Source organism: Rana temporaria, chromosome 2 (assembly GCF_905171775.1).
Source record: "Rana temporaria chromosome 2, aRanTem1.1, whole genome shotgun sequence".
Lineage (NCBI taxonomy): Eukaryota > Metazoa > Chordata > Amphibia > Anura > Ranidae > Rana > Rana temporaria.
This window is the reverse complement of record NC_053490.1, coordinates 277,713,462-277,734,383: the sequence shown is the minus strand read 5'-3', so window position 1 is coordinate 277,734,383 and position 20,922 is coordinate 277,713,462. Positions and strand designations below refer to the sequence as shown.

The window sequence follows — 20,922 nt, the reverse complement described above, 5'->3', positions numbered from 1 at the left end:
GACTGATCTCCAAGTCTCTGCTCTGGCTCTTTTGGAAGAGTTAGTTCCTAATATTCCCACTGATTGATTGGAGACAGACTGTGTCCACCATGCATTGATCCACAGATAATCTGATGGCCTGCCTAGGCATTTAATCCTAAAATTCCATTACTACTGCATCAAAGAATTGGTGAAGCCAGGGACACACACAATCTTTCTTTTCAGGGACATCCCTACAAAATCTGTGCTGATCTAGCACGATTCACTATTTTAAAGTGCAGGGCATTAAAACCTCTTTCTCAAATCCTACAATGTAGTGAAATCAGATACCAGTGGGGATTCCACCTTTAAATTGCTTTGTTTGGCTGTTTGGCTTTCATAAAGTCCACTATGAAGTGGCATCATTCTCGGAGCTCCAGAGTTGCCTACAAACCACAGGGCTAGAAATCCCTGCAGACTTTGGTCCCAAATGTCAATTCCTTCCTTGTGAAAATAGTCAGTGACAAGTACTCTTTATGGAGAGATCTGGGGTCTGATCGGCTGCTTTACATTTCGGCACCTAACCAGTAAACACAAAACCAGAAGTAACAAAATACTTTTCTCTTCCAGTTTCTTAGACCATAGAGATGATAGGTGACTTTCCGGTCCTCTGTGATCTCTATGATCAGCCGGTGGAACCACCAGCTGCAATCCCTGGTGGGTAGGGATGAGCTTTATGTTCGAGTCGAACATTAGTTCGACTCGAACATTGGCTGTTCGCCCGTTTGGCGAACAGCGAACAATTTGGGGCGTTTGGCAAATTTGAAAAGTCGCGGAACACCCTTTAAAAGTCTATGGGAGGAATCAAAAGTGCTAATTTTAAAGGTTAATATGCAAGTTATTGTCAAAAAAGGGTTTTGGGGACCCGGGTCCTGCCCCAGGGGACATGCATCAATGCAAAAAAAAGTTTTAAAAACTGACATTTTTTCGGGAGCAGTGATTTTAATAATGCTAAAAGGGAAACAATAAAAGTGAAATATTCCTTTAAATTTCATACCTCGGAGTGTATATAGTATGCCTGTAAAGAAGCACATGTTTCCCATGTTTAGAACTGTCCCTGCACAAAATGTAATTTCTAAATTAAAAAAAAGTAATTTAAAACTACTTGCGGCTATAATGAATTGTCAGGTCCCGGCAATACAGATCAAAGTCATTAAAAAAAATGGCAGGGGTTCCCCCCAGTCCGTTACCAGGCCCTTTGGGTCTGGTATGAATATTAAGGGGAACCCCGAACTAAAAAAAATGCTTGCGGGTCCCCTCAAATTCCATACCAGGCACTTCAGGTTTGGTATGGATAGTAAGGGAAACCCCACACCATTTAAAAAAAATGGTGTGGGGTCCCTGCAAAAATCCATACCAGACCGTTTAGGTCTGGTATGGATTTTAAGGGGAACCCCATGCCAAAATTAAAAAAATGGCATGGGGTCCCCCCAAAATCCATACCAGACCCTTATCCGAGCACACAACTTGGCAGGTGGCAGGAAAAGAGGGGGGACGAGAGAGTGCCCCCCCTCCTGAACCATACCAGGCAACATGCCCTCAACATGGGGAGGATGTCAGTGGGAGGAATAGTGCCCTAAAATTGGTGTCAGTGGGAGGAATAGTTCCTCATCTTTGGTGTCAGTGGTAGGAATAGTGCCTCATATCAGTGGAAGGGATGGTGTCCCAAGGGCCAGATAAAAGCAAGCAAAGGGCCACATCCGGCCCCCAGGCCGCAGTTTGGAGACCCCTGCCTTATGCCCTTCTACTAATACAGCATAAAAGATAGTGTATTTGAATTCCGATTAAGGCAAACCAAGCAGAGTTTCTGAATTTTTAGCACAGTTTCTTTGTTTACTGGAAACTATTAGTAGCTAATAGATTTCTGTAACGTGTTGCCTTGAATTTCTCTACAATAGGCAGCAGTGGACAAGAACTAGACAATTCAGAACTGATAATCTGCTGAGAAGATAATTTACAACTCCCTTTGTTTAGTAATAGGTTCTGTTAGACTAGTACACAGAGGCCAAATGTCCGGTAGCATCAGCCAGTTTAGTAGAGACTGGCTAACATTTGGCCCATGTGTATGGGCCCATTAAGCTGGTCAGACAGAAGCTGGCCATTTCCTACAAAGCATCTGATTTATTTAGGTATGAATATATAAGTTACACAACTATCTTCTGAAATATAGGGCAGTAAAATATATGTGCATCTGATCTATTGGTAAATCGACATGTCTGTCTTGTTATATGTGAACTGAAAGATGTCACATGTCCATGAATTTATAGGGCCTGTAGGCTGTAGGAAGGGAAGGGATGCAGGATCCAACAACATCTTTAATGTCAAGTTACTTGGAAGTAAATCTGTCTCACCAGCTCTGATATACAACAAGTTTATTTGATAGCTCTTGTGATCAGGGCTGCATTTATACATAAGGCACAAATGGGCCAGTGCTTAAGACAGCACAGAAAATGTTGAATGTCTTTTTTAACTTTATCAGTCTTTTTGTGCTTGAGGGGGAGCAAGGAGTGTGTTTCACCAGCAGCTGTGCTCCAGGATCACCAGTTTACATAAGGGAAATGGGGTGGACTGGCGTGGTTCAGGAGTATCTAAGTATAAAAATGAATTAATTATACTATGCTCCAGACCTGTATCAATCTCCAGTTATACTTTTCAATTTTGTCTACAGAATATAAATAATCTAAAGAAACCAATGTACATTAATACTACTATGGTTCTAAATCATTATTTCGTTTTTACCTGGACTAGTGAACAGTGGGCTCAGAATTACTAAAAACGTATGTCACCTGTGACATTCAAAAAATACTTAGAGAATTCTATGTGTTTTTTTATTTCAGTTATGTATGGAGCAGTATTTTAACAACTGCATAGTTTTATTAGATTGCCTAGTTAATAAAATGTTAGAAAGACATTTGCTCTCAGTAAGAAAAATATGTACTATTGTCTGACATCTTATTACCTTTTCCTTGGCATCAAAAATTTGTGCCGAATGGCATAAACCTTCAGAGATAATGATCTAGCGCAAGACTAAAAAATACAGTTGGAAGCCAGCCCCAGGCAGCAAATAATGTTGTTGGTTAGCAGAGAACACTTGCCTTTGCAATGATACATACATCACAGTGTGTCACCTTCCAGACACCTACAAATAAGCTGCTGAGTCTCCTACAGAACATTTGCAAGAGAAGAGGCTGAAAAGAAGAAATAAGGCACAGAAGGGAATAGAATTCTGACATAACAAGTTTACATTGCAGAAACGAGCAAATAATTCTGAAATATGGTAAAAGGGAAGACAGAATATTAGCAAAAAATAACAGCAAAAAATTAACTGCCTTGAAAAGCTGAAAATCACTTCTCGCAAGTAAATACAGTTTGGGTCAGTAACACTCTCTCTTCGCACATACCCGTGTTATTGTTCGTGGTCGCTTCCCCTGCTGTCGTCAGTCCTTCACTCTGTAATGTTGGGCACAAGTCATCTGCAAAAACAAGTGGGTTAAATTAGATGAAATACATATACGAGAGTTGTTTTATCTGCCAATAGAATATGTATTCCGGTCCATGCAGTCCAGAGATTTACAAAGCTCTGCCAAACAGAACAGTCCTGCCTGGCAGTAGATGGGACTCTGCTGCAGTTTCACTTTTCACTTACAGGTCTCTTCCCAATACCTGTGACTTCATAGTGAAACGAGAAACAGCATGATGATGAGCTCATCTCTCTGTCCCTCTGCTTTCTACACCTATCAGTATACTCCTTGCACCGCAACACACTTGATTGGCTCCTGATACCAAGTGAAATTTAAGTGCACTGTTTGAAAGAACTATCTTTGCAGTTTTTTAACATTGCTCTGCCCAGATGGAACAAAGTACATGTAGTATGTTGTCCCACATAGCTACAGTAGGTGCTTTCAAGTTTAGTTATGAAATCCAACCTGCCTTTCTCACCTTCTTGCACGGCAAATCCAAAAACAAAAGCTTGGAAGGAGACGGATCCATTGTAAGTGCAGCTTGTCTCAGCTCAGAACACTTTCCCTAGGCAAGTGGAACGCAGAGAGACAGTGGCTGACATTACAACCCCCCCCCCCATCCTTTTCCTATGTATTCCTCTTGTTTCAGGAAAGTGCTCTGAGCCAGGACAAGCTACAGTTTTAATGGATCCATCTCCTTTCAAGCTGTTGTCACATTAGACTTCATAACTAGACTACTAAATCAAATGTACTTTGTCCTATGAGAGGAGAAGAATGTAAACATGTGTAATGATAGTTGAATGCATTTATGATTACAGAGCTACATTTGTGTCTTTTATTTATGCCTTGATTTTTGCTTTAAACATCATGTCCTCTGGTTATGCTAGAATAAGAACATTATAATTACATATCTTTAGCTAACGAAAATGGTATGGTATACTTTGGGATTCTTACCCAAAAAAACATGCTAATAATGGGGAAAATGTGGATGGAACATTTGTTATGTATAAACAGAATTTAGTGTATTTTAGACATATTGGTTTCAATTGGAAAGAAAACAACTCATCTTTAATATCAAGCTTAGCAGTATGAAACGATACTTTATTTTCCCTGGCACACACAGCTGTTATGTATTTTTAATTTGCAGAAAGTATATCTGTTTAAAGCTACCACTTCTATATTGCTTGGTTTGCAAAATGAAATGAACCTGTGCCAAGATCATGCACACTATACTGTAAGTATTTATAGATTCTGAACAAATAGTAAAACACTGTAGAAAATAAGCCTTCTTTCACCACTGTAACTACCAGTAGTATGGAGAAATTAACTTTTAAAGTTCACAATACAGGCACTGACTGACAGCTTTTTTCACATGGGAGCAGAGCTTGCCAGCCTGCCAGGAGGTGTTTTTAATCTGTGAGACACTGAATTTTGAGTAGAGGAAAAAGATATGGATGGCTGCACACCCATGCAATGCAAATCAAAGCTTGATTGAAAGTTGCGAGTATTGCCTCTATTAAGTTTGATAACAATATCTAAAAAAATGTGCCAGCATCCCTATTATTTGTAATTGGTGGGACCTAATCGGTAAAATCAAACAAGGGCTGCTTGGGGCCTAGTTGATTGACCATAGATCAAAAAGAGGGAAAGGTTGGGATTTTCAAGGCACTGATATGAGACAATGTATTAAAAATATATAAATATATATATAAATATTTATTTGACAAAATATAATAATACAAAAAGTACAAGACATTTGGGACAAACCCCACAAATCAGATCGATCACAAGACCGTTATTGTCTAATCGGTGGAGTCGTAATCTCGACCGGTTTCGCAGTATAAAACTGCTTCTTCAGGAGAATGTCTCGGTTTGCCAAAGTGATCGTGTGCTTGCTCGGGCAATACCCCCTGGGGCGCACGTGGGGGATAATAAAGACGGGCTCGTTCAAGGTATAGTAATCAATTTAATGATACTGGGGCGAGTGACACAAAGTTTTAAAAGAGGAACCGGCAGGATGGCAATAGAGCCAGAGTGATTTAACACAGGCGATAGCCAATCGGGTTCCATGGAGTGTCAGCGCGTCCCCAGGGAGAGCTCCGTGCAAATCAAAGCTTATTTATTGGAAAAAAAACATCAATAAAAACAAGCAAAATAAGCATGTTGGCAAGGGGAAAAAAAGGTTGATGCGTTTCACACGTTAATTTTGAGTTTTTGTTGTATTGTTTAAGAATATTTAATATTCAATTACTTCACACGTAGGGAGCTCAGGGATGGCTTGTTTTAAAGCTATTGTACAGCTTACAATGCCTTGAAAAAGTATTCATAGCCCTTGAAATCTTCCACATTTTGTCATGTTACAACCAAAAACATAAATGTATTTTATTGGGATTTTATGTGATAGACTTATACAAAGTGGCACATAATTGTGACGTGGAAGGAAAATGATAAATGGTTTTCAATTTTTTTTACAAATAAATATGTGAAAAGTGTGGCGTGCAATACTTTGTAGAACCTCCTTCTCGCTGTAATTGCTACAAGTATTTTTGGGAATGTCACTACCAGCTTTGCACATCTAGAGTGACATTTTTGCCCATTCTTCTTTGCAAAATAGCTCAAGTTCTGTCAGATTGGATAGAGAGCATCTGCGAACAGCAATTTTCAAATCTTGCCACAGATTCTCAATTGGATTTAGGCCTGGACTTTGACTGGGCCAATCTAACACATGAATATGCTTTGAGCTAAACCATTCCATTGTAGCTTTGGCTGAATGTTTAGGGTCGTTGTCCTGCTGGACGGTGACCATCTGCCCCAGTCTCAAGTCTTTTGCAGACTCTACGGCTGGGTTCACACCTATGCGAATTGGATGTGGGTTTTCTCTGCATCCAATTCGCATGACAGGAGATTGTGACATGCTCTTTATGGAGCCAGTTTACATACAGTATCTCCTATGTGGCTGCGGAGTGACTGTGCATCTTTGGCTCAGTTTCAGGGCCAAATTCAGGCAAAAATTTGGCCCTGAATCGTCCCGAAAAACAGAGAACAGGGACGCACCGGACCCCTGCTGGGAGCTGCTTCCATCGAAGGTGTGAACCCAGCCTAAAAGGTTTTCTTCTAAGATTGCCCTGTATTTGGCTCCATCCATATTCCCATCAACTCTGACCAGCAGCATACCTCCCAACTTTTTGAGATGGGAATGAGGGACACCTATCAGTAAAAGTATGCAGGCATAGGACAAACCCCTTGCTACACCCCCTTAAAGGAGAATTGTACAAAAAAAAGATTCAATAAACCCACAAGTGCTTTTTTTTTACCACTACTATTCCTTTTATTGGATTTGAAATTTACAAATGCAGCAATTTAGAAATCAGGTGAAAGGTTTAGTGCTGGAAAACACCTTTTGATAGATAAAAAGTGCATTTTATATACATCTATATAGATCAGACCAAAATGAGGGACACATGAGGAAGAATGAGGGACAGAGGGACATTGCTCCAAATCAGGGACAGTCCCTCAAAATGAGGGACAGTTAGGAGCTATGCACCAACTCTGTCCCTGCTGAAGAAAAGCATCCCCACAACATGATACATGTTTTACAGTGGGGATGGTGTGTTCAGGATGATGTGCAGTGTTAGTTTTCCGCCACACATAGCATTTTGCTTTTAGGCCAAAAAGTTAAATTTTGGTCTCATCTGACCAGAGCACCTTCTTCCCACGTGTTTGCTGTGTCCCCCACATGGCTTCTTGCAAACTGCAAACGGGACTTCTTATGGCTTTCTTTCAACAATGGCTTTCTTCTTGGCACTCTTCCATAAAGGCCGGATTTATGGAGTGCACGACTATGGCCTCGTACACACGACAGAGTTTCTCGGCAGAATTCAGCGAGAAACTCGGTCAGAGCCGGATTCTGCCGAGAAACTCTGTCGTGTGTACACTTTCGGCCCGATGGAGCCGCCGAGGAACTCGTCGAGAAAATAGAGAACATGTTCTCTATTTTCTCGTTGTTCTATGGGAGAACTCGGCCCGCCGAGCTCCTCGGCGGCTTCAGGGCTGAACTCGCCGAGGAACTCGACGTGTTTGGCACGTCGAGTTCCTCGGCCGTGTGTACGAGGCCTAATAGTTGTCCTGTGGACAGATTCTCCCACCTGAGCTGTGGATCTCTGCAGCTCCTCCAGAGTTACCGTGGGCCTCTTGGCTGCTTCTCTGATTAATGCTCTCCTTGCCTGGCCTGTCAGTTTAGGTGGATGGCCATGTCTTGGTAGGTTTGCAGTTGTGCCATACTATTTCCATTTTTTGGATGATCGATTGAACAGTGCTCTGTGAGATGTTCAAAGCTTGGGATATTTTTTTATAACCAAACCCTGCTTTAAACTTCTCCACAACTTTATCCCTGACCTGTCTGGTGTGTTCCTTGGCCTTAATCATGCTGTTTGTTCAGTAATGTTCTCTTACAAACCTCTGAGGGCTTCACAGAACAGCTGTATTTATACGGAGATTAAATTACACACTCTATATACTAATTAGGTGACTTCTGAAGGCATTTGGTTACACTAGATATTAGTTAGGGGTATCAGAGTAAAGGGGGCTGAATACAAATGCACGCCACACTTTTCACATATATATTTGTAAAAAAAATTGAAAAACATTTATTATTTTCCTTCCACTTCACACGTATGTGCCAATTTGTGTTGGTCTATCACATAGAATCTCAATAAAATACATTTACTTTTAAGGTTGTAACATGACAAAGTGTGGAAAATTTCAAGGGGTATGAATACTTTTTCAAGGCACTGTAAAGAGAATATGTAAATAAGTTAGTGTCCATAGTTTGCACACAGTTGCACTTTAAGCATTCACAACAATGAGGTCAAAACCTTGTGTGGTATTTAACTCATGAATGTGCAATTCACAACAAAATGCATGTTAAATACCGCATAAGTAAAATTTTTTAATGTTTTTTTTGCAGTTTGCACTTTGTTTTACCATAGATGGGCTGCAGCAGGAACTGTAACATTTAGCAATGGTATTCTTACCACTGCTAAATGTGACTGTTCAATAAGGATGAGCTGCGGCGTGTTCGCACAGCCCACGTGCAGAGCCCGCCAGGAAGTCGGCACTGCGCTGCGCTAATCGCAGGCAGTGAGACATTGTCCCGATGCACATCTGCAGAGATTGGGAAATGTCTCCCTGCCTGTGATTAGCGCAGCACAGTGCCGACTTCCTGGTGGGCTCTGCACGTGGCCTGTGCAAACACGTGCGAACACGCCGGAGCTTATCCTTACTGTTCAACTAAGAGTTGCTTGCTGTTAACGAATCAAGTACGAGACGGAAGTGTTCGGTCTGGTAAAACTATGGAGATAGCACATTCGTCACACTGTAATGGACTGAAAAGCACAAGGCTGAAAAGCGCGAATCGTCTCTCACCAAACTTTTACTAACAAGACTGGTATTGAACTTCCCTTTAATAGTGTCGTCGTACGTGTTGTACGTGACCGCGTTCTTGGCGATCGGAATTTCCGACAACATTTGTGTGACCGTGTGTATGCAAGACAAGTTTGAGCCAACATCCGTCGGAAAAAAATCCACGGTTTTGTTGTTGGAATGTCCGATCGTGTATACGTGGCATGAAATTTGTTTTCTGTTCCTGACTATGACAAAAAGAATATGGTAAGAAGAAAATATGTAAAAAAATACACATTCTCTGGAATCGATAAAAAGTGTTGAGGACACTCTAACTTTCTGTTGTACATCTAGCATGACAAAATTTGGTGCCTGCGATAAGTTCATATGAATGTCAGAAACAGGTATATGAATTTGTTGCCCAGAGGCATGCTGGGGAATGGCACCAAGGTCAGAGTGTTCATACTGGGAACTCCATCCTCAGTGCAGGCTCTGCTTCTTCCCACATTCCCTACCTACCAGTTTCTTTTTTTTGTTTTCAAAAAAGGTTTTATTTGGAAGACAAGTAATAATACAATACCATACAGTGCAGTGTGTAAAAGAGGCAAAATTTGGGGAATACCAAGAGGGAGACAATGATCGGGTGGGTAAGGTATAAAAATCATACAGGGGGGGAGTGACAAATACCTGTGCACAGTAAGATATAGGCATATAGAAATGTAAACATACATTACAAGGTGGAATAAGATATTATGCTCTGTACTAGTAAAACAATGAGAGAGGGCCAAATGACCCATGTTAATCATGAAGTGTGGGAATGAAATACCAAAAGATTATAAGGAGGGCGTAGACCAGTAGAGCCACTTATTAGAGAAGATGTGCATGCTGTCAAATAAAGTGTGGTGGATTCTTTCAGAGAGTTTGATGGATTCCATTCTAGAAATAACCTGGGGCCATGGGAGGGTCTGCGATTTCCAGTTGCATGCAATCATCCATTGTACGGCACTGATAAGGGAGTGGATCAGTCTATTACAAGGGGGTGGGACATCAGGGACTGTGGCGAATAATAGGCATATATGAGGAGTAAGGGTGATTTTTTTCTTGAGGGAGATCTCAAGTCTATCAATAACCGCCTGCCAAATGGGTTGCAGCTTTCCGCAATCCCAGAAAATGTGGGAGTAGTTGCCAATTTCCTGGCAGCCTCTAAAACAGTTAGGGGAAACATTGGGGTAGAAGGAATGAAGTTTAGCCGGGGTCATGTACCACCTGGTAAGGATCTTTAAGGGAGTTTCCCTGAAGGCGGCAGCACGGTTACTCTTTCTAAGGTTGTCAATCATGACCAACCACTGGTCCTCCTGGAAGGAGCAGTTAAGTTCAAATTCCCAACGTTCCATGGGGCCTGATTTTTCTGGTTGATGTAGGGAATTGAGATAGTTGTAAAAGCTAGATATTAGGCCTTTGTCTCTGGGGTTAGATAGGCAGACATGTTCAAATAAGGTGCTGGGGGGGAAATGCGTGTAGAGAAGTGTTTCGCGAAAAAGTCATGGATTTGGGTGTATTGAGGTAGGTCGGAGGGAGAAAAACCGTGTCTGGCCATCAGTGTAGAAAAGGGGAGAAAAGATGAGTTGGAGGTGAGTGATTTGAGGGTGGTGAGTCCCCTAGTAGTCCACTCATTGAATAGGAACAAGTCTGGGGAGGAAGTAGAAAATCTGGGGTCGCCTATGTATGATGCGAGGGGAGGGGTGGGAGAAGAGAGGAGATGTTTGTCTTTAATCTTTCTCCAGAACTGCACCATCTGAGCAACTATTGTGTTTTTCCTGTAGAGGGTATGATAAGGTACCACATTGGCCCATAGAATCCCTTTTAGGTTGAGAGGCTGTATAGAGGATGATTCAAAACGGAGCCAAGGGATATTTACAACGGGGGAGAGCCATTGGGCCAGCTGTACCAGTCTAGCTGCTAAATAATAGTGCCATAAATTTGGAAGGCCAAGGCCACCTCTAGTCTGGGATCTGTGCATGAGGGAATAACTGCTTCTAGGCTTTTTATCATTCCATATAAATTTGTTGATTTCTCTTTGAAGCGCTTCTAAGCGCGTTTTGGGGATATTAATTGGCAATGCCCTGAAGAAATAAAGAAGCTTAGGGAGAATCGTCATCTTAAAAGCACATATTCTACCTAAATAGGAAATGTGATAAGAGGACCAGACTTTGAGCAAAGCGCTAATGTGGGAAAACAAAGGGAGATAGTTTGATTTATAGAGTTGGTTGTGTGTGGCTGTGATATTGACCCCAATGTATTTAAAAGATAAGGGGGACCATATAAAGTTGAAGTTTTGTTTCATTAGGGCGGTTAGATCAGGGGGGCAGTTGATGGGGAGAATGGAACATTTGTTAGTACTGATTGATAGGCCCGAAAGTTCGTGAAATTTGTGTAGAACTTTGAGGAGGTTAGGGATAGAAGTGTGTGGATCTGTTAAAAATACAAGGGCATCATCTGCATATAAGCTTAGTTTATATTGGTGGGAGTTTTTAATGTAACCATGGATATCTGGATTGGACCTGATAGCATGAGCCAGTGGCTCAATGGCTAGGGCAAAGAGGAGGGGAGAAAGGGGGCATCCCTGTCTGGTGCCTCTGCTAAGGGGGAAGAAGTCTGAATTATTGCCAGGTATTTTGATTCTGGTTTTGGGGAGATGATAAAGGGCGTTAAAGCCATGGATGAATTTTGGTGATATGCCAAATTTAGGGAGAAGATGGTTAAGGTAAGACCAGTTGACACTGTCGAAAGCTTTGTGGATATCCAGACTAAGTAAGCATAGTGGGTGGGAGCGAAGGTTAGCATCTTGAATAACGTTAGTGACTAATCTGATGTTGTCGACAATTTGTCTTCCTGGGATAAAGCCAGTCTGATCTACATGGATGAGAGAAGTGATTACTGAGGATAGTCGGTTAGCGAGTAGTCTGCCGAATAGTTTAAGGTCATTATTAAGAACAGAGATCGGGCGATAATTTTGGGGAAGGGAATGGTCTTTTTGGGGTTTGGGAATCAAGGATAAGTTCGCTAGTAGCATCTCTTCTGGGAAGTACCCTCCCTGGAGGACATAGTTAAAGAGTCTAGTAAGACTGGGTACAAGTAGGGGAGCATACTTTTTATAATAGATAGCTGAAAAGCCATCTGGGCCGGGGGCCGTTGAAGTTTTAATAGATTTTATGAGATCAGCAATCTCATTTTCTGAGCAAGGTTCGTTAAGTGAGGAGGATTGTGCCTCACTTAATTTGGGGAGTTGCAAAGAATTCAACCAGTCCAGGGCAGATGCTTTTGGGTGAGATTGAGGGCCAGAGAGGAGGTTTTTGTAAAAGGTAGTGAAGGCCAGGAGAACGTCTTGGGGGTGTGTGACCATGTTCCCTTTCGGGTCTCTTAACTTATAAACGTGAGGGGGTTTGGCGTCATGGTTTAATTTGCGGGCAAACATTGCAGAAGCAGAGTTACCATGTAGCAAAAATGTTGCTTTAGAGAACCTAAGTGACTTTTCTGTGTCCTCAGAGAGAAGAGTGTTAAGGGCTTGGCGCTTTGAATAAATAAGATCAGTCAATGATTGGGATGTGGATGAGTTAATCTTGTTATATAGAATGTTTAATTCCCTGGTGAGGCACTTTATGTCTGTAAGTTTGGCTCTATTTTTCGCAGCTGCTATACTGAATATGTGACCTCTTAGGACCGCTTTGTGGGCAGCCCAAGTAGAAGATGGAAGTGCGTCCCCAGGGATATTCTCTTGAAAATAGTTTTCGATGTGGGATCTAATTTGTTGGTAAGTAGTTGGGTCAGATAGGAGAGAGTCATTGAGGCGCCATTTAAATGTGGTAGGAGCGAGTCCAATGTGGGAGGTCTCAAATTCCGCAATGTTATGGTCGGACCATGGGCAGGGGTGAATGGTAGCTTTAGAAGAGTTGGCCAAAAGTACGGGGGTACAAAAGATGTAGTCTAGCCTAGCGAAGCAGTCGTGGGGGAAGGAGTAATGTGTGTAAGCTCTGATTCCAATGTTGTGGGCTCTCCAAGTGTCAATCAATTGGGATTTATTCAGGGTTCGGTTTATGGTTTTAGTAAAGGCTTTCGAGGAAGGGGACGTTCTGTTTCTGTCAAGAGTGGGGTGGGCTGCAAGATTGAAGTCCCCGCCAACAATCATGTGTGGAGAGGTGTAAAGGTCAAGAGTGTCAAAGAATTTCGTGAAGAAAGAAGTTTGGGCTTCATTGGGGGCGTATATAGATGCAATAGTCACATTACGGCGGTTAATACTGCCCTTTAGAATAATAAATCTGCTATCTACATCTTTGAAAACAGAATGTATTTCAAAAATTATAGTGTTCCTTATAAAAATTGCTACTCCACGTGATTTATTAGAAAATGTGGTGTAATGTAGTTGATTGAAAGTTTTATCGAAGTATTGGGGGTGGTTAGACGTTGCAAAGTGGGTTTCTTGCATTAGGATAATATCAGCCCCCAGTCTTTTGTAGTGTCTGAAAGCCTTTTTACGTTTATTAGGGGAGTTGAAGCCTTGAACGTTATGGGAAAATATTTTAAGAGCCATTAAATTGGAGGGGAGGGTTGTAGGCTTGTAGTGATATTAGTAGAGACTTGGGGAGAGTACCTACCAGTTTCTTAGTGACCAAGGAGAACTCAGCGCCTTCCCAGCATATACATAGCCCACTATGAGCACTGTTGTCTCTCTGTATGCCAGCTCAGAGTTGGTCTTAATCACTGCTATTCTGCTTATTTGTGAATTGGCGGCTGTTCTTATCGAATATGTCATAGCCTTAGCCACAGGGGGCAGAAATAAAAATGATCTGAATCTGCGGCAAGTGTTGGATCTACTAACGATACTGTCACAAGGTATAATGGAGACGTGGGTGGAACAGAACACACGTGTAGATCAAGAGGAGTTTTAGGACCCCTAGCTAAAAACAGGTAGACAGATAAGGAGAAGGCCAAAGGGCAATAATTCCAACACCATGAGAGACATGCAGAATTATAACAGGGTGGCAATAGAGCACATAAAGGTATAAGTATAGAGGCACAGGGCAGCAATCCCTGCCCAATGAGTAGCAGGCCATAATCTGATATGGCAATGGTTACGTCTAGGGCACAGGGCAGCGATCTAGTGCAGCAGGGACTTAGTCCAGAGTGACAGGGCAACAATCCATGCACAGTGAGTAGCAGGCCACAATCCAGTACAGCAGGTTAAGTATAGGGCAAAGGGCAGCAATTCAGGGACTCACCAGTCAACGGTAGCCTCAGTGGAGGAAGTCCAGGCAGAGCGGAAGGGAAAAGGAGACACCCTTCACAAATCCATCACGGGTCCTTGGAGGGCTGTGTGTCTTGGCTTCTGCTTCAGGGCCAGACAGGCAGCAGTTAAAGGAAGAGCAGAGGATAGAGTGAAGTCCCAGTGACCATAAAGACACACAGAACTACAAGTCCCGGCAGTGCAGAAAGCAAAGTCTGTTTTAGCAGTTCCATGTATTTTTTAGTCTCCTTCTAAGGAGACCTGTAGCCACAAACTCCTCTGTCCATCACCAAGTAAACTCTCAACAGTCTGACCCGCTTTTTTGTTATCGAATCTAATCGAATTCAGACAGAGACCTCACCTCAAATTCAGGTGGTGCTGAGGTGTCTGTCTCTACAGTAATAATTTATGTTATTGGTAATGACTAAGCGCTGATATTGGAATCGAGGTTTGGGTGCTCTTCCCCAGCGGCCAATCAGGAGGGTGTAGACTCGCTGTGCATGCTGGGGGAGGGTATTTATGGGGCAGACGCCATTGGTTCTGGGTCTTCTTCGTCCAGTGTGGCACCCACCTTTAGGGTGACCACATCACAGCGCCCCGGCGTTATGGCCTACCTGGCCGGAGCGTGCGTGCCACGCGGTGTTCCTGGTTCCGGGGCCATGTTGGCCCGGAACATCTGAGCAGCGACATGGACCCAGTGATTGACTGGGTTCCCACCTTTGAAGATCCCAAGCGGTATTGCTGTTCAGTGGGGAGTCTGCCTGAGGAGCACCAATGAGAGGCTGGCGATCCAAAAGGATTTCGACAAACCACCGGGGATCAAGGTAGCCAGACACTGAAGGATTGATCACCTGTTAGTCGGTACCTGGGCGACATTAAGAAGGAGATCCAGGCATAATTCACCTAAGGAGGATTGCCGGGCAGTTTTCTCGTCGAGAAAACTGCTATGGAGCATACACACGACCAGTTTTCACAACCAATCTAAAAAATGGCAGTTTTCTCGTCATGAAAAACGGTCGTGTGTACGCGGAATTACAGTTTCTGGCATAGAAATACCACATCTGCTACACTGTCTGGGGCAGAACTATGCCACATTATCTGCTACAGTATCTGGTGAACAACTACAACATCTGCCACAGTGTTTGATGAAGGAGTACATCTGCTACAATGTCTGAAAAAGAACAACAGCCGTTTCATTGTCTGGTGTAGAAATACAGCATCTACTACAGTGGCCAGTTCAGAGCTACAACATCTGCTAACATACCCGGTGTAGAAATACAGCATCTACTACAGTGGCCAGTTCAGAGCTACAACATCTGCTAACATACCCGGTGTAGAAATACAGCATCTACTACAGTGGCCAGTTCAGAGCTACAACATCTGCTAATAATTGGTATGAAAATACTACAATTCTATGCCAGTTGAAAAGGAAGGTCATACACTGCTGGTGTCATCCACAAGAAACTTTATTGAATACAGCTCAGACAGAATACCATAGCACCTGTTCTGTCTGAGAAGTCTCCATTAAAGTTTCTTGTGAATGATAGTTGTGTACGACCCTCCTTTTCAGACTTGCATCATCTGCTACAGGAGCGTGAGTGGGTTCTGTGCCGGTCTGCACCTGCCCTCCATAGCTTAAGTCTTAAGGTATTATTAAAAACCACTGAAATCGAAATGCAGGGGCAATAATTTAATATGATAAAGAGTAGATACATTTATATAGTCTTAGGCCTCGTACAGACGAGCAAACATGTACGATGAAAACGGTCGGCCGGACCGTTTTCAGCGTACATGTCTGCCCGGAGATTTCTGTATGATGGCTGTACTCACCATCATACAGAAATCCGCCCGTACTCGATACGCGGCAAAGAGGCCGCGCTGTCGCCGCGACGATGACGCGGCGACGTGCGCAGCCCTGGCAGTTCAATGCTTCCACGCATGCGTCAAAGTCATTCGACGCATGCGAGGGATGGCGGCCACTCGGACATGTACGGTAGGTCTGTACAGACGACCGAACATGTCCGACGGACAGGATTCCAGCGGGCATGTTTCTAAACATGTTTAGAAATATTTGCCCGCTCGAAAAAGGCCCGGCGGGCAAATGTTCGCTGGAATCCTGTCCGCTCGGCTGTACAGACGACCGAACATGTTCGGTCGTCTGTATGGGGCCTTACAGATATAGCCGGCACCCTTTGAGAGCAACAATAAAGCTGATGCGACCCAAGGTCAAAATTGAGTGTGACACCCCTGTGCTAAAGTATCTATTGTGGTGGCTGGTGCTCGATAATTCAGGGGGAGGGCAGGAAATGCGACGAGGGCGGCCTCCTTACCTATCCAGGATGACACTCCGATCTCCCCTCCCTCCCCTGTCCTGGGGAGTGCCGGATGGCTGAGCTGCTGCGGGGTAGCCGTCCATGGTCACCGAAGAGGCTGTTGGGTCGGTCGGCCTTCTCCTCTGGCCATACTCTCCTCTCTCCCCCTTCTCCCTCCTCCTCCTAGGCATCCAATAGGATCACCTGGCATTTTGGCCAGTCGGGGAAACAAGTCTCATAACCTGTTTCCTGATTGCCGTGGAGGCGATTCAGTGTGAAAATAGCAAATATTAATTCACTATTGTCACACAAATGGCTCTGCGCCCCAAGACCACCCTTTTTTGAAGCCTATTAGAGCCTCTGGCTCTAATCACGTGCTTTTTTTTAAAAAAAGCACTCATTGAAATTCATGCATCCGGCACCCTGTATGTAGATTAGGGGGCTGGACGCATGGACAGGGGGAATACATAATCTTCGACAGTGGTCATTTCAGAACTACAACATCTGCTAAAGTATCTGGTGTAGAAATACAAAATCTTCCACGGTATGTGGTATAGAAAAACATCTGCTATAGTATTTGGTGTATGATTACAGCATCAACCACAGCAAATCTTATAGAGCTACATCATCTCCTTCAGTGTCTGCTGTACGACTTTAGCATTTGCTACAGTATCTGGTATAGTACTACAGCATCTGTTATAGTGCATGGTATAAAACTACAGCATTTTCCACAGTGTCTAGTGTAGCGTTTGATATAGCATGTAGTGCAGAACTATAATATCTGTTACATTATCTGATATAGGCCCACAGCATCTGCCACAATATAGGGGGGGGGGGGGGGTAGAACTACAACAATTGCTACAGTGTCTGCTACAGAATGACAGCATCTTCTACAATATTGGAGGTTGAACTGTACGGTAGAGCACAAAGGTTGCCCATAGTAATTCTCTTTTAGGCCACTAATAGGTAGATTCACATACCTGGCCACAACTTTAAGGCGGCGTAGCTTAAGGCATTTAAGCTACACCGCCGTAAGTTAGCGAGGCAAGTACATGATTCACAATGTACTTGCCTGCTAAGTTACGGCGGCATAGCCTAAAGCGGGCGGGCGTAAGGGCGCCTAATTCAAATTTGTCTAAGGGGGCGTGTTTTATGTTAATGGAGCTTGACCTGACGTTTTTGAAGTTTTTTTTTAAACTGCGCATGCGCCAGGCGCCTACATTTCCCAGTGTGCATTGCGGCTAAGTACGGCGCACGGGCCTATTGATTTTGACGTGGACGTAAACTACGTAAATCCCTATTCACGAACGACTTACGCAAACGACGTAAACATTTCGAATTTCGACTCGGGAACGGCGGCCATACTTTTACAATTGGCTACGCCACCTAGGGCCCAGCTTTAACTTTAGGCGGCCTATCTCTTACGTAATCGGCGTAAATGTACTGCGGCGGCCGGGCGTACGTTCGTGAATAGGCGTATATAGTGATTTGCATATTCTACGCCGACCGCAATGGAAGCGCCACCTAGTGGCCAGCAGAAATATTGCAACCTAAGATAGGACGGCGCAAGCCGTCGTATCTTAGATATGTTTAAGTGTATCTCTGTTTGAGAATACACTTAAACATAGGTCGGCGCAGATTCTGAGTTAGGTCGGCGTATCTACTGATAAGCCGGCCTAACTCTCTCTGAATCTAGCTATAAGTGTCCCCATAGCCAGGGAAGACTCAGGAGAAAGTAGAGTAAAGTGCCAGCATTGCTACTGCTAGTAGAAGGAAACCTTGGGTATGGATATATTGAAAAGGCAGAGAGCATCCTGAGTAAGTTGCTGTGATGAGAATGATCAGTCTTAGGGGTTTATTTACTAAAAGCAAATAGACTGTACACTTTGCAAAGTAAAGTTAGCTTAGTAAATGAGGTGAAGCTCTGCTGACCTCCATCATCAAATCATGTGCAAGCAAAAATGCTGTTTTTTTTTTTTTTCCCCTCACACATGATTGGGTTTTCTTTGCAAAGTGAAGCTTTATCTAATTTATTAAGTTCTGGAGAAGCTGCACTTGCAGAGTGCAACTGCACTTTGCAAACTGCAAAGCCGATTTGCCTTTAGCAAATCAACCCCTAAGGGTCTATCGGTGGGCCTGACTGGGACAACACGTAGGCAGTTAGACTTGTTTGTTTAGCTTTGCCTTAGGGGAAAAGCCTGTAGAGGTGATAGATCTGTATGCATTTATAGGATCACTCACATCTCCCTCTTTTGGGATTCTGGGCTCTGGGACACCCCTCTTGTGAGTAGAGGGCCTCTACTATAGATTAATGAAACTATTAAAAAACATGTCAGGTGTGGACTCCTCCTTCTCCTAACCTCTATACGGGGACATCTCCTAGAAACAAAAGTTGTACCCAAGGGGCAAAGTGGGCTCCATTGGTGTAAGGGGATAGTGGAGTGTAGTCCCCCTGTGGGACCCTTGCCCATGGTATGCTGCTAAAACCATGTCATGCGTGTTCCCTGCTACACAACAGAACCACAACATCTTCCACAGCATCTGGTACAAAACTAAAGCATCTGTGACAGTATGACAATCTAACATCAGCTACATTTTCTGATGTAGAAATACAGCTTTTGATACAATATGGGTTGCGGAACTAAGATATTTGCACACTGTGTGGTGTGGGATTACATTATCCACTCTTGTTTGGAACTATGCTTCTTTATGTACAGCTATCATCTAAGAGAGTGACCTATGGAAAGCTCAAAGACATTTGCAATTCCCTGAAGGACAAGATGACACCTGAGACAATTTCCCAGAAGAACAGTGTCAGAACTTGTCACAAGTTTTGCCTTTAGCTGAAAGCAATGTTATTGCTCCCAAAATGAAAACACAACAATGACGAAATTGGGGCTAATGCAGTGAATAGCTTCATCTGAAGAAATGCAACTTGATGGCAGCTATTCTCAGGTGATTTGACATGCGTGTGTGGAAAATATCCAAAGTTTTGCATTTGAAAAATGTATTTTTGGATCTTATACACAAAAGTCTAATTTCAACCACATAAAAGAAATAGGTCACAACTTCAAGAAAGTAGAAGAAAACTCGTTTTTATCCTATTTATTTAGCTATTTTATATTTCAGCTGGTTTATGAAAGCCTTGTTTAAGAGTTGAGATTACCATTTACAGTGTTACTACTGGAAAATACGCTACGCCGCTGTAACTTACTTTTAATAGCTTTGAATCTAGAAAGAATTTGCGCTGTAAGTTACGGTGGCGTAGTGTATCTCTCGCGGCGTAACGGCGCGTAATTCAAATCGGCGAGTAGGGGGCGTGTTTCATTTAAATGAAGCGCGTCCCCGTGCCGTACGAACTGCGCATGCGCCGTCCCTAAATTTCCCGCCGTGCATTGCGGTAAATGACGTCTCAAGGACGTCATTGTTTTAATGTGGACGTAAATTACGTCCAGCCCCATTCACGGATGACTTACGTAAACAAAAAAAATATTTTTAAATTCGACGCGGGAACGACGGCCATACTTAACATTGCGTACGCCACCAAATAGCAGCTTTAACTATACGCCAAAAAAAGCCGACTAGAGACGACGTAAAAGAATGCGACGGCCGCTCGTACGTTCGTGGATCGAACGTAAATAGCTAAATTAGAAATAGCTAATTTGCATACTCGATGCGGAATACGGCGGGAACGCCACCCAGCGGACGCCGAAGAATTGCATCTAAGATCCGAAGGCGTATGAAGACGTAAGCCTGTCGGATCTAGCCCAGATGCCGTTGTATCTTGTTTTGAGGATTTAAAACAAAGATACGACGTGGGAAATTTGAAAGTACGCCGGCGTATCAGTAGATACGCCGGCGTACTTCCTTTGTGGATCTGCCCCCTTTATTCTAGTCCAGGGGTGTGAAACTCAATTTAATTGCAGGCAGAATTGGCATTATGGTTGCTCTTAAAGGGCTGGTTGTGTCTGCAAGACTATATACATTTTTCTAGGGCTTTTTTTCTGAGAGAATAGACGCAGGAACTCAACCACAAACTGCATTGAACAGTGGGTGTGGCTAAACTACTCTAACAGTGGGAATAAACACTAGGGGCCAGATCCACGTAGCGCGGCGCTTCTTTACGTCCGGCGTAGTGTATCTCAGATACACTACGCCGCCGTAATTCACAGCGTATTTCCCGTATCCACAAAGAATTTGCGCCGTATGTTACGGCGGCGTAGTGTAACTGTGTCGGCGTAAGGGTGCGCAATTCAAATGGATGAGATGGGGGTGTGTTTTAATGTTAATACTTCTTGACCCGACGTAAATGTGTTTTTTCTGAACAGCGCATGCGCCGTCCGTGGGGGTATCCCAGTGCGCATGCTCCAAATTAACCCGCAACAAGCCAATGCTTTCAACGTGAACGTCATTCTACGAAAAAGCCCTATTCGCAAACGTTTTACGCAAA

General features: G+C 43.4%; 1 protein-coding gene across 7 annotated transcripts in view; it reads right to left on the bottom strand.

Annotated features, from left to right (window-relative positions):
- The window catches only part of COL16A1 (collagen type XVI alpha 1 chain), a 249,859-nt gene that overhangs the window by 204,009 nt on the left and 24,928 nt on the right, over positions 1-20,922 (bottom strand). For all 7 annotated transcript variants that reach the window (XM_040337082.1, XM_040337081.1, XM_040337083.1 and 4 more), the window contains exon 3: positions 3,420-3,491. In XM_040337082.1, coding sequence (XP_040193016.1) covers positions 3,420-3,491 — 72 coding nt within the window. The remainder of the gene's footprint in view (positions 1-3,419; positions 3,492-20,922) is intronic.